This window comes from Phaenicophaeus curvirostris, chromosome 9, assembly GCF_032191515.1.
Source record: "Phaenicophaeus curvirostris isolate KB17595 chromosome 9, BPBGC_Pcur_1.0, whole genome shotgun sequence".
Classification (NCBI taxonomy): Eukaryota; Metazoa; Chordata; class Aves; order Cuculiformes; family Cuculidae; genus Phaenicophaeus; species Phaenicophaeus curvirostris.
The window spans coordinates 37223258-37238145 of record NC_091400.1 but is presented as its reverse complement, the minus strand read 5'-3'; the positions used below and the strand labels follow the sequence as shown (position 1 = coordinate 37238145).

The 14888-nt window shown below is 41.6% G+C and overlaps 1 protein-coding gene across 5 annotated transcripts in view; it reads right to left on the bottom strand.

Moving 5' to 3' along the window:
* PCDH15 (protocadherin related 15) overlaps window positions 1-14888 on the bottom strand; it is a 599860-nt gene that overhangs the window by 56585 nt on the left and 528387 nt on the right. For all 5 annotated transcript variants that reach the window (XM_069863953.1, XM_069863958.1, XM_069863956.1 and 2 more), the window contains one exon: window positions 7526-7653. In XM_069863953.1, coding sequence (XP_069720054.1) covers window positions 7526-7653 — 128 coding nt within the window. The remainder of the gene's footprint in view (window positions 1-7525; window positions 7654-14888) is intronic.

Sequence of the window (14888 nt, the reverse complement as noted above, 5' to 3'; positions counted from 1 at the left end):
ATCTCTGTTTTCAGTACACGATGGGGGATGATGTGACTGAGAGCTGCCCTGCAGAGAAGGACTAGGGGTGCTGGTTGGTGAGAAGCTCGATGTGAGCTGCCAGTGGGCGCTAGCAGCCCAGAAGGCCAACTGGGTCCTGGGCTGCATCCAAAGCCGCGTGGCCAGCAGGGTGAGGGAGGGGATTCTGCCCTTCTATTCCCCTCTTGTGAAAACTCATCTGGAGTATTGTGTCCAGTTCTGGAATCCTCAATAAAAGAAGGATATGGAGCTGTTGGAACAAGTCCAGAGGAGGCTACAAAGATGATCAGAAGGCTGGAGCACCTCCCACACGAGGACAAGCTGAAAGAGTTGGGGTTGTTCAGCCAAGAGAAGAGAAGGCTACAAGGAGAACTTATAGCGACCTTCCAGTACCTGAAGGGCCTACAAGAAAGCTGGGGAGGGACTGTTCACAAAGGCTTGTGATGATAGGACAAGGGGCAATGGGTATAAACTAGAGAGGGGCAGATATAGAATAGACATAAAGAAGAATTCCTTCACTATGAGGGTGGTGAGGCCCTAGCCCAGGTTGCCCAGGGAAACTGTGGCTGCCCCATCCCTGGAGGGGTTCCAGGCCAGGTTGGATGGGCCTTGGGCAGCCTGATCCAGTGGGAGGTGTCCCTGCCCATGGTAGAGGGTTGAAACTGGATGATTTTCAGGTCCCTTCCAACCCAAGCCACTCTACGATTCTATGACAAATTGCTATATTAAAAATTAATGACAACTGCAAATCGTTAAGTGTTATTAAATAGGAACTAATTTTCTTGTTTCATTTTTTTTTTATTTGAAAGCTGCAGTTTTGGGACAATAAAGATTGTCACCTTAGTTTTGTATGAATTACACATCAAAAAAGAGTCATTCTTATGAGCCAATAACATTGTACAGAGGCAGAGAGCTAGCTGTGGATAACTTACTAAATGCTAAAACTGAGAGAGAAGTGGAGCTCTGCCCACAGCTTCAGAGAGCATCAGCAAGCCATCAACTACCCAGGGCAAAGCCTGAGCCAAAATGGCCTTGCATACCCTTGGTTTCTTCCAGGAAAATGTAGGGCATGGCTGGGAAGAGACCTGTGGGCACCTAAACACGTCCTTTGTCCTGGACAGCTACCCGAATAGGCCACTGCGGATCTTGCTGGGGTAGGAATCAGCTACAGGTGAGGATCTGGGCATAAACCAGCTGTTAATCCTACCCTATAACATTAGAGCCACTCAATATTAACATCAATGCTTTTCTGATATTTCAGACAATTTTTCTTTTTAAACTACTGCAAAATTGGATACATTTCTTTAAAACTTAGGATGTTGTTTACCTCTGGCTTAATGTAACCCATACACCGTGCACAATTAAGACGCAGTGAATTTCAACCCAGATCATAAAATAATTTTTGAAGCTCCTTAGTATCTACACAGGTAAACATCTATGATTTAGTACTTCCTAGCTCATGTCTCTCAGCTCATCTTTTCCATTTACTATTTGATAAGAAGGAAAAATTATATTAACTTAAACTGCCACTAAACGGTAACTGCTGGCGAATGCCCACCACTGTGATTATTATGCTTAACTAATCTAATTACAGTAATGGCAAATAAAAGCAGGCATACCCTGTAAATCACATCTAACTGCAGGAGCTGTATCAATATCTAAACACCAGCCATTCCCAATACTGCAATTAACACAGCCAGCCTTTGATCTTTTCCCACGGTTATTCCACCAACAGCAACTGAACAAAGCAAATCTCTTTGCACAGACCTGCTCCAGCCTCTCGGCAGGCAAGAGGCGCTGGGTTAAAGCAGCTCCATGCGCCCAGACAAACCTGTCCACTTGTAAACCTGCCACAGAGCTCCAGCAGACAGAGATCCCTTTCGATGTAGCCGTGCTAGTACTATCTGAGGGCTGGAGCAGCTCCCATGCAAGGACAGGCTGAGAGAGTTGGGGTTGTTCAGCCTGGAGAAGAGAAGACTCCGAGGAGAACTTATAGGGACTTTCCAGTGCTTGAAAGGGGCTACAAGAAAGCTGGGGAGGGACTTCTTACAAAACCATGTAGTGACAGGATGAGGGGCAATAGCCTCAAATTGGAGAGGGGAAGATTTAGAATAGACATTAGGGAGAATTTCTTCACAACGAGGGTGGTGAGACACTGGCTCAGGTTGCCCAGGGAAGCTGTGGCTGCCCCATCCCTGGAGGTGTTTGAGGCCAGGTTGGATGGGCCTTGGGCTGCTGGATCCAGTGGGAGGTGTCCCTGCCCATGGCAGGGGGGTTGGAACTGGATGACCTTTAAGGTCCCTTCCAACCCAAACTGTTCCATGATTCTATCTCCCTCCTGGACTCTGATGCTCAGCTCAGGAATGTGTTGCAAACTTCAGGAAGCTGAAACTGAAGATATCTGGGTATAAGTACGGTGTTAATTCAAATCCTCTGATTAAAGCCACAAACAGGTTTGGGCTTGAGTTTTTAGCAGAAGTTTCAAGATGAGCATCAGTTTTTTTGTCAAGATACTGCCCTCAAAAGCGAATGCATGGATAAACGATAAACCAAGGCACTGCTGGTGCTTGGGCTTCACAAGAAATTATAGACCTTGATCTTCAGATGTAAAAGGCTGAAGCAGGTATAGGCATTCAGATGTTGAGTTGTTTCCTCAAGTCAAGTATTATGTACTTAGCCTCCGCTTTCGCTTTCAATATAAATAAACTAGTAATGACCCATTTCTTGCAATAAATCTGACCCTTATCGCAGCATCCTCCACCAGCCTGCCAGAAGGCCCGTGTTGGGGAACTTTTATTGTACTCATTGAGGCAAATCATAGAATCACCAGGTTGGAAGAGACCCACCGGATCATCAAGTCCAACCATTCCCATCAATCACTTAACCATGCCCCTCAGCGCCTTGTCCACCCATGCCTTAAACACCTCCAGGGAAGGTGACTCAACTCTCTCCCTGGGCAGCCTCTGCCAGGGACCAACGACCCTTTCGGTGAATTTTTTTTTTCCTAATGTTCAGTCTAAATCTCCCCTGGTGGAGCTTGAGGCCATTCCCTCTCGTCCTGTCCCCTGTCACTTGGGAGAAGAGGCCAGCTCCCTCCTCTCAGGTAGTTGGAGAGAGCAACGAGGTCTAATTAAACACATGTTTGTGCTTAAAGTATAAAAATATAATGAATGTGATTGATTTTCTCTGAAAGCCTGCTAAAATATGGCTAACTAGTAAATTATGCTAGAAAAGTTGCGTTATATGAAACTTTTAGCTGCGATATGAAAGCAATCAAATAGTGTCAAACAATTACCTGCCCTTAATGCTTCCAATGCCTGGGCAAGTAGGTCACCTTGAAATAGGAGAACTATGCTGAATTTTATCACTTTCACATGAGAAAGTAAATGTAGGTGCTCACAATGCAAATTACCTTCATTTTTGACTTACATATCCCTTTCTGAGATCTATACCATATCTATGGTACATAACACTCACACAAGACACAAAAAAGTCACGAGGAATATATCGCCATTAACTTCAGTTGTATTTTCATGATATAAAAGCAGAAGACGGATCCTATCTTACCTCTGATCAAGTGCTGCTTTTTCCCCCCTCTTATCCTCTCTTCACTGAATAGGGTTGTCCTAACTTCTCTTCCAATATGCCTTCAGTTCTAATTTCTTAAGCAATTCACTTCACGTAGGGAACCAAACCTTGACAACTGCCTTTACGTATTGACAGCACAGTAATTGCCTGGTACAAACCAACGTTATGACTTGTGCTAGACCTGTCCACCAGTGGAGGAACCGACATCAGTCATCAGGAGCAGGGATGTTCACATGAAGGGTCACAAAGCAAGGACCTTGGAAAGCAATGAGTCAGAGTTGGTATTGAACATACACACACACTCATCTTGATTGACACCAAGAAGGTGGACTGGGAATTTTCAAACAACTGACTTGACTACCCAAATCATCCACTACTAATAGAAGTCTTCAACTTTCAGGTTTTCGAGCCAAATCTGTTACATAAAGATAAAAATAAAAGAGTAAAACCAAAGAAGCTTGGAGATAATCAACAGAGTCCCTGCTGTACCTCTAGAATGCCTGATTTTGTTTAATACAAGGAAAATACTTGCTCGATTCAGAGTCCTTTCTTTTTTTCAGTAGTAACAATCTTACATTTTAATTAAACACTTTCTCCTTCTCTCAGGATAATGGAATGTACATGAGAAACCAATTTAAAAGTTGATGTCACTGCTACACATTTAGTGCCTATTTATTGCTGGTATTTCCTTAAAGTACAGGGAAAAAAATGGCAAGTTTGGGTCTTACGTGCAGGCAGTGCTGCATAATTTTCTACAATGGTGACTGTATGGCTTCGCTGTAACAATTAACGTGGCACTATTCATAATCAGAAAATACTGGTTCGCTATGAGTCCCAGGAGTAATTCCAACCATCCATAACATGCAGTTTTTACATCTTTCAGTTGGAAAACCTTTCTGCTTATCAATACCCTGTTCAAGGATCACCAAAGTCGTTGCCAGTGACAGGAAGAATGAGAAACTGCTAGAATATCAGTTTCTTTTCAAAATTACCCAGATACCAGTAAAAAATTTAGCAGCTGTTAATGAATGCAGATGATGAAAACAAATTCATTAAAATCTCCTATTAAAGAGGAGGGTTTTTTTAGAATAAAAATTTGAATGATTTCTACAGTTCTTAATGTTCTTAAAAATTGCAACTCGGAAAACTATTCATTTCATTCTACTCACCGGAACTCTTCCAGAAAAGACATTAATTTGATTAATTCTTCTTAACACTAACTGGAATGGGTATGGTATTTAACTAACAGAGCAATTACTTTTTATTCTAAAGGACAGAAAACAAGCTAACTAGCACCAGCTGCTGAAACTGCTTGGTCTAGAACAATAAATTACAGCCTGATGTTCTGTGACAAGCAATTCTGAACTGCTTCTGATTTTACTTTAAGTAAGCACAGGCTATGCTTGATGCCATCCACTAGTAACAACTTCTGCCTTATACCTTGTTCTATTTTGCCTGTCAGCAAGGCCAAGGAGAAATGTGTCGTACATTTTAACAGAAGCAGGTTAGAGACATTAAACTGTAATTTGTTGTCTGCCTTCCTTGGTGGGGTCCTTTTCTGTCCTCTGATTGCCTTCCTTGAGTCAAACGTTTCTGAAGGGTAAAAATAGATTCCCCTCTTCATTCCTGAATATTGCTTAACTGCACGCCTGCTCTTTTTCACATGCTTCTTATGCCCCTGACTAACACTCGTAAATAGCTGTGGCCAAGAAATCAGGAATGCTTCTTTGAAAACCAGGTAGGCTTTCACAGCCTCTTCAAAATTTGTATGATCAACTTGAAATGTGATGTTACCTTTGCGTCTTATTTACCTTCACACATATAACACTCCTTTGCCTAAGTAACTTTTATGTTATGCTCTTCTCCATCTACTCCAGTATTTTTGTGCAGTTCCATATCTTCAGCACCTATAAAGTTCATAGATTTGACACAATGTCCTGTTTCCTATTTTTGAGTATGTCAGGGCTTCAGGTTAAGGTTCGCTGCTACAAGCAATGACTGGCAAAATGTCTCAAAAAAAGAGACATTAACAAAAATATTACCCCTACTGTCAAAACTCTGCTCAACGGCGGTCTCAGATCACCCTAACAGCAACACTATCACAATTCCTTTAATTCGTGCATCTAGAATTTTCTTTTCATTGAAGCAAGCAGATGCCTGGCTATTTGTCACTATTTATTTTGTAAAGAGTACAAGTCTGGTGCACCTTAAGACTTCAATACAGAGGATGGAGGGAAATAAATTTATAAAAGGAAATTTGGCAATTCACTTTCTGAACATATTATTTCCGACACACAATGCTGCTTTATTACTCATTTTGTAATTTCTTCATTCGCATGCAAGTATACCTTTAAAGTAAACACAGGCGTCGCGCATGCTAGATGACTTTCTTTAGCTTCATTTACAAATTCTGAACTGAGTCTTCACAGCTGATAAAGCAGCAGTAAGCAAACACGCCGTGTCAATAAGCATTCTGGGCTGATCGCTCTTTCCAGTTACCAGTGCACATCTTTAATCTCCTCTCATCGTAATTCCTCCCCACACCTTCCCTTTCACTCAGAATTGTCACTTCTTTTAACCATTCACTGGTTTTCTAATAAAGCTATGAGAAAAGTTGCCCTGACTTTGTCCTGCCTTCTGACTGGATCTGATCTGGTTCCTAAAGCATCTCTGCTGGGCACCTTTCCCTCAGGCAAACATAAGCTGCCTGCAGAGCAAGGGAAGCAAGGGAAGAATTGGCAGAGGGCAGGTTTCTACGCTATAATATTTCCTTTCTGAGTTACCTTCAGTCAATTCCCAGCTCTTCACTTGGACTGGTGTGTGTGTTTCTAGAAAAGACCAATACAGATACTCGGTGTTGCCCATGGTAAGCTTCTATCCAACAGTCAATTCTTAACAATTTCCACTTCTCTGCTATTTCTGGGCTTACTTTGCTGCTATGAAACAAGAAAACAACGGACACCTTTACTAAGCTGTATTATTCTCCATTTCATTCCCGGTGCTCTAAGCTCATCATGAGGTCAAAGTAAAATTCTTAGCAGGCCATATTTCAGTGTCCTTTCATGCATAAGCTAGAATCAGCAACTTCAAAGCTATTCCACTAACACTTAAGGTGAAAAAAGATGCAGGAGGCCTGCTGAGGTAACAAAATAAAGGCAGAGGAAACAAGCTGACTTGGAAAGTCCTGGCAACTCAAGCTGTCTCCAGCACAAAAGACCACATCACAAAGCATGTTATAGAAAACAAATAGCTTTCATTCTAAGCTATTTTTCTGTGTGACACTAATTACACTCTATATATTAGATTTTCTTATTTTTCTTTAACAGAGAAAGCACACACTACCCCCCAACATCACAACTGCAGATAGTCAATTTCACTCACAAATTGTGTCACAGTGCACAGACCTGAAATTGCTTTGCTGACCCGGAACAGAAAGTGTTCATTCCTTTTTAAAGCATAAACGTGCTGCTGCCAAAGAAGTAGTCAGAAGGATTTAAGGTGAAAACTAGTGTTGAGCATAACAGAATTTTCTAAATATTAACATACCTAAAACAACAGCTACAAACCCTCAAATGAAAAATGAGCACATAAGTTCAACGTAAATAAAGCCTGCAAAACTCTCCCAAGCTCAAAATCAGTAATTGTGTCAGTAACTGCTGGAATAGTGGGCTGATGCATGCCAGTCACACACAGACAAATGGAAGCCATCACACACAGTAATATTCAAACCCTGATTTCACAAGAAGAATTACCCATTCCATGATTAAAAAAAAATAAAATGGAAATCATTGCCAGCGTCTGAGGAGTTCAAGCACTCTTAGGAGAAACACATTTCCTAACCTCCTGTGAAAAATCAAAACCGTGAGCAAATATTTTCCCACTGCCAGTGAATGCTATTTAAAATAAATTTCAATCCTACCTTAACTTTAAGCACGGAAGAAAACATTTTGGCATCTTCAGACACTCCTCCGATGTACATTTTTTTGGTGAAGACAGGCGCGTGGTCATTTTCATCCTTCACTTCAATAAACACCTTGGCTGTGTTGCCTACAGGCAGAAGCAAAAAGTACATTTTGTAATATTTTGCAAAATTTGGCGATAAATCTTAAATACCTGCCGGAGTTTGAACATTTACAGCCCAAACAGATCATGTAAAATAAATGCACTGATAACACCGTAAAAATAAATGCATTAGAAATAACAGCTTATTTGGTACAAAAAGAATGAACTTGAAGGAAGTAAAGAAGTTTCAGGATTTTTTTTGTTTATTTTTATTGTTTCTGCATTTGCCATTTTCTTCTGAATGAATCTTGAGCTGAAGTCCGTACCTTTGTAGAAAATGATCCTCATTACCTGTACACTTGCACTTTGCTATTAGCGCTCTCTGAATTTGCCTGCAAGCTGCCATGGCTTTCTTTACAAAGCAAGCTATTAGGGGAAAATATAAGAAAAGAGCCGTAACTAATTTTTCAGATAAAAAGAACAGCACAAGTAAGAATACTGTGCTTGAGGCTAACACAGATTTTAATCACATTAAACTCTCACAGGTGTTCTAAAGAGGCAACAAACAGCTGATGTGTACTAGTAGTTATGTTGCAAACAGCAGCTTGTTTTTTCCACTTCACATGCAGCTTGCTGTATGTATTTTAATTATTACTAACTCCCATGCAAATGTCTAATGGGTGAATTGTGCCACGGTGTCTGTAAACTCACAACTGTTCCTACAACAGCGCTGGCAGAAACATCCTCTGGATTCAACATGACTTTATGTTGCAGGTCGATGCAGAGTTTTCTATACCCGCTTGAGCTATAATGCACAAATGTCTGATATGTTTGACGACGAGTGTGTTAAGCAGCCTCAACACTTAATGAATTTACTGTGTTAACTGAATGCATGCCCGAGCCTGTCTTCATCGCAAACCCAGCCTGGTCCACAGTTACCCAAGAAGCCTTACTTCCCCCCTAGAGGTTAAACACAAATACAGCTGTTAATTTGTGTTTTATTAAACAGCTACTGATCCACCCCAATGAACTATAAACAACTCTCTCTTCCTGCAAGGAAAAAAACATCTAACAGAAATTATGGACCGAGTGGAAAAAAGAATCAGCTGTGCAGTAATCTATCCCAGCATCTGTTTGCCTCTTTCAGAATTGTATAATCCAGAAAGATTGCTGGAAATATCATATCTAGTTCATTAAAACCACATTTTCAAGTGATAAATTGCCTCATTTCAGAGTTGGTTTTCCCAGCTTGTTTCGGTGCCAGGGTAATTTAAAAGTTGCACAGGTGCCATGCTGATCTGACTTAGTTTCAAAACGCAGAGTCATTTAGAAAGAGCTTAGGAGCTGTATCTTTAGGGGACAAAAAAAAATCAAACCTCAGACTATTTCTTAGACTGCCAAATTCACCAAAGATATTGTGTCTACCTGATGGTCCAACTAATGAGAAAACAAATGAGGACGTCATAAACGTAACCAAAATCTGAGAAAAGCATTTTAAATCACAGAATGCCTAGGTTGGACAAGACCTTTGAGATCATTGAGCCCAACTATACTTGTCTACTACTAAATCATATCCCTAAGCACTTCATCTACTTGTCTTTCAAACACTTCCAGGGATGGTGACAAAATGCCATCCAATGCATTAGAATGGAGAGAATAATAAAAAAAAAAAAAGAAAAAAGAAAGGAAAGAAATGACATTTCCTCAGAGGAATAATCAATTTTTCACCTCCACAGTGATCGGTGCAGATATGTTAAACAACTTGTAGCTGCTGTTACCTTATGGGAAAATTACTTCATGACAAGCTCTCATTTTATGGATGAACAACATGGTTACCAAACAGGCCATAATCCAACATGCAAATGTGTATAATATGGACATAATGGCGTATTTATAATCATCTCTAGTTTGCTTACGTTCATTTTAAGAGAGTGCTTCTTACCTTGACTACATTATCTATTACAGCGAAGAAAAATTTCAGTCAAAGAGGTACTGTGAAATCTTACGAACAGTCAAACCCCTCTCTTGTTAAACTGGGTCCTCAATGGCTCTTGCTGCAACACTAACTTATGGTTGGAAAGTGCAGCTTTGTTCAGAAAAAGGAGATTCCCAGGCAGGCTTTTTCACTGCAGCTACTGCTGCTAAGGAAGAAGGCAACTGAAGCAGGGTTACAGGCAATGCATGCGAGTGACCTTGCCTTGCTGAGCTAATAAACACTTCTATCAATGGCTGGCACCAGTTTACTGCTGTAGGGAAGATTAACTTCAGTGCTAGCAGGACTAGGCGCTTCATAGAATCATAGAATCACCAGGTTGGAAAGGACCCACTGGATCATTGAGTCCAACCATTCCCATCAATCCCTAACCCATGTCCCTCAGCACCTTGTCCACCCGTCCCTTAAACCCCTCCAGGGAAGGTGACTCAAGCCCCTCCCTGGGCAGCCTCTGCCAGTGCCCAATGACCCTTTCTGTGAAAAATTTTTTCCTAATGTTCAGCCTAAACCTCCCCTGGTGGAGCTTGAGGCCATTCCCTCTCGTCCTGTCCCCTGTCACTTGGGAGAAGAGCCCAGCTCTCTCCTCTCCACAACCTCCTTTCAGGGAGTTGTAGAGAGCAATGAGGTCTCCCCTCAGCCTCCTCTTCTCCAGGCTAAACACCCCCAGCTCTCTCAGCCGCTCCTCATCAGGCCTGTTCTACAGCCCCCTCACCAGCTTTGTTGCTCTTCTCTGGACTCGCTCCAGAGCCTCAACATGCTTCTTGTGGTGAGGGGCCCAGAACTGAACACAGGATTCAAGGAGTATTCACTTGCTAACCTGCGCTGTCTCTCTCTAAAGCAAATTAAACATCTTTCACATAGCACTCGCTGTCTTCACCATTTTAAAGCTGGTTTTGGTGAATTGGCTCAACCTCATGCAAACTTTGCTTTGCAATTTGCTCAAAAACATTTGTTTAATTTGCTGGTAGTTCTTCAAGCTGCCAAAATGTTGACTGTCTAGCGATGGTTGAATGCTTTGAAAATGAGAAATGAAAGTTACTGCATTAAGGACAAAGCAAATTAAATATCCTGCGTATATGCAGACTAACATTAACATGGCTAATGTTAAATTAAATGTACACCTTCATTTTATCGTACTGCCTGATTTTTATACACAGCTTATATTTCATTCTTTCTGTCAGACAGGGGGAATGCACCATCTGTGCACTCCTTACTACCACGTGTTTTCTACCTGATCCCACCCTTACAGCTGGTCAGAGTGAAAGGGTCCCAGTCAGTCAGAGAGGTTGCCTTATCCTCACATCAGATAAGCCTAGAAGTAGTTCACCTTCAAAACCCTCATCAGAAGCTGTGGCACGCGTGTGAAGGTCTTGCCCAGGCTTTTGTTGTGGGACTTTCCCCATCTACTCTGCTTGATTTAGTCAGATACCCTCTGGGCACAGGGCTCTGGTAACACAGACGTAACCTGGTAACACAGGTGCTCCTGCACCAGTCACCCTCCTCCTCCAGTGCTATCACATTTTTTTTTCTCATGGATTCCAGAAGCTGAAACCAGAATTTCATCCTCTGTGGTAGTCCTTGTGAGACCTCACACAATCAGAGTATAATCCTTTCTTATGTGATCAAGCTACCTAAATCACTGGCCAGGTGAAAGAAGAAAGGACCTTTCCCTGAACAAAGCAGCAAAGGGACTGCCAAGGTGGCCAAAACTAGAGGAAACCTGAGTACTCCAACTACCTTCCTTCAGCTGTGAGGGAAGTGCTTCTCTGCACACAAAGTATACAGACAATATTTAATAAGCAAAATACTTCTTTAGTTTTACTGCCCATTGTTATTGCCAAGACATTAATTGTCCAGATTTTTCACACCAATTAGTTCGACAGTCATGAAGGTCAGGGCAGACAACACATTGCAAAGGAAATTTCTGCACCACAACCTCCCACAAGCTCTCCTGTGTCCCATTTGCCTTTTCTCCTCTAGAACCCCTGGGGTGAGCTGCACTGTACAAATTTACAGAACTGCAGCTCCTCGTAAGTCAATGCAGTTTGTTGCTTCCTCACAAGGGAAGGAGGAGGAGCAGGTGCTGATCTCTTCCCTCTGGTGACCAACAACAGGACCCGAGAGAATGGCAGGAAGATGCGCCAGGGGAGGTTTATGTTGGATATTGAGAAAAGGTGCTTCATTCAGACGGCAGTGGAGCACTGAAACAGGCTCCTCAGAGAAGCAGTCATGGCACCAAGCCTGACAATACTCAAGAAGTATTTGGCCAACACCCTCAGACAGACAGGGTGAATGTTGGGGTTGTCCTATGCAGGGATAGGCACTGGACTCGGTCCTTGTGGGTCCCTTTCAACTCAGGTCATTCTGCGATTCTATGATCTTCAGCTTATAAGAACCAAACATGCACACTGCTCCAGATAAAAAAATTGCTCCAAGACTAGAAGATGAGGCATTTGGATCTTTCAGCCTATTTGCTTAAGGAGAGTGAAGACATCCTAAAAGCTGCTCTAAAGGAAACCTGTGGATCCCTCTGAGAGACACAGAAGTAGTAGTCAAGAATAACTAACACAGAAAACTAAAACAACAACAAAATCTCCACAAAGCTGGTTATCAGCACTTCCAGAACTTTTTTTCCGAACATACTCATTGAAAACTCTTTTCCAGTCTCACTACCTACGCGGTGCTAATGATGACCCTGATCCATGGGAGCCTGCCCTGTCTTGCCAGACTGCAGAAATGAAGCTGAAGTAAAGCAATGCTTTTTGAACCCTGGGATAGTGTCAACTATGCTTTGAGTGTCAGTAGATTTGCTTTACATTATGCTTTCACCAAAGATACTGCATTTATCTTCTACAATATGCCAAAGCAGCCATTAATAAAGCTGCTCCTCATGCACTAGTAGTTTAAACATAACCTGCACCCAGCTTAAGCCGTGTCTGCTTGTTCTGCAGTAGGTAACAGCAAATTCTTCTCTTTTAGAGGTTCTTTTTAATCAAACTTGGAATGAGAATTGTAACTCAACATGGTTCAACAGCACATTGCTTTACTAGAACCTTACAAGTCTATAGAGCAGACTTCGTGTTTTGGCAGGTAAGATAAAACAAACTCCAGCTGTGCTCAATCTCGCCTTATTCAATTTGGCAGAACCAAATAGGAAAAAAGCATGGAATATATTTCAATGGCATTTTGAACTAAACCAGCATGTGCTTAGAAAGCCTGAAGAATCTCATATGCTGCATCTGATCAAGAACAGTGCAAAAAGAAGCCTCAATGAGACATAAACAGCAAAGTATTTGGAATGGCACTGATGCGAGGTCTGATTTAAATAAATAAAACCCATCTCTTTTTACCAAATAATTAATTGGAAAGGATCTCACATTTTATGCAGTCTCTCTAAAATGCATTGCTTTGTTGCACGCAGAAGTTTGAAGTTCATCCCAGTGGCTTGCAGGGAAACAACCTCAGAGCTGTGTGGCAGAGGCGGCAGATTCACAGCTCTTCAGGCTCTGCAGCATATTTTGTCCATCTGCCGCGTTGCCTGGCTTCAGGGACTGGCACGGCAGCCAACTTATAAAACACCATGAACTTTTGCAACATGTTTGAAACTAAAAATGTAAAGCTACTTGAAAAGCCCATAATCCAGGGATATAGAATTAATTTTCATATTTAACTTTGTAAAACTATCATTCCCAATTAGTATGGAGCAGTTCCAGAATTGCGGTTACAAAGTGTTTTCTCCCTTTTTGCTTTATGATACCCAAAGGTTTATTTTGTCATTAGAAAACCAAAATCATCACAGGAGCAACAGAAGTGTTCTCCTTTGACCCTCAATCATCCACAGCAAAGCCCTGCTCCACAGCTGGGATCACAGCATCAATTTGACAAGAGAAATTACCCTCCTTGGGCAGTGGCTCTGCATGCCCTGGGGAGTCAGTACGCACCACTCATTCCTTGGGGCTGTGCCAAAGGTTGAATTAATTCTAGTTGAATTAAAAAAGCAAGAGATAATAAATTGAAAGGTGCGTTTTTGCTTAAAAAAATATCTTCCAATACCAAAATAAAACCCATCTCTACCAAGATCATATATTCACACCTGGTGGTGAATGTGATATTTAGCACACCTGATTGAAATGAAAAATATGGGGAAGGGCATTTCCACCTCACCTGGTCTACCACTCCTGAACTCTCACCACTTGCTTGTTGAATTCTACTCCTAAGCTGGTTTCTAATGACAATCCACACTATTCTGAATTCTGCAGTCCCCATAAGAGTTTGGAAGGGCTCTCACCTGTGCCCAGCTGCGTACAGACAGAAAGAGGGGACTTAAATTTTCTGCAAAGGAAATCTCTTTTCAAGACAGTTCAAATGCAACTGCAAAAGAGAGCAAATTAATTATTTGCTGTGCTTTTCTTTTTGATTTCTCTTAAAAGACAGCAAAACTACCGCATGATTCTGTCATAATTCTTGCACCACTAGGAACATGAGACACGTGCTCGCTGCTCTTCCTCCCTGTGCTCTTTTCATTAGAGCCAATCAAGTCAGAAAAAGTACAAGTGGAAAGAAAAAAGAAGATGTGGGATACATGACAGCGGGACTGCAATTGATGCTGGAAGATTCCTAACGAAGATGCAAGGTGACAGGATCAGGGATGTAAAGGAGAGTTCCACTGCATTTACAAGTCCATGACACAAGAAATGCTCCTTTCTCCCCCTGCCATGAGAACTTGACTGATTTTGCATGATTTAGCATCGTATTTTAAAAACCCAGTTTAAGTCACCAATTTTATGTTTGCATACTCCAAAGGACATCTCAATTTACTCTCTCCTCATTTATTTATTCAGTTATTACTACGCTATCAGTTGGCACTATCACTGAACGACAAGCTTGGTTACACTTAATGCAGTATCATCCACTTTTCCCCTGCACAGATGAAAACTCAAACTCCTACTTCTATATAATTATCTTCTATAATACCATACAGTGAAAACCACTTTGGTATCTAGCTTCTGAGTTTCATAAAATTCAGCACTGCTTTGTGGCACAACAGTTTGTCAGTGCCATATTATCTAACCCAGAAGGGCTCATCGTTGCAGCTCGAGAGTAGGTCATCAATTCACCGCTAACAAATTCCAGAATGGTTCACCGATTCGGTGGTATCTAACACCAGAACTAGCAGGCAATCATTGCCATTGAATGTCAGAGCAGTGTATTAATTCAATATCACCTAATTCTAGAGAAGTTCATTCAATTTCACCTATCTTCGAAGTGGTTCATCTTTTCAATGTCA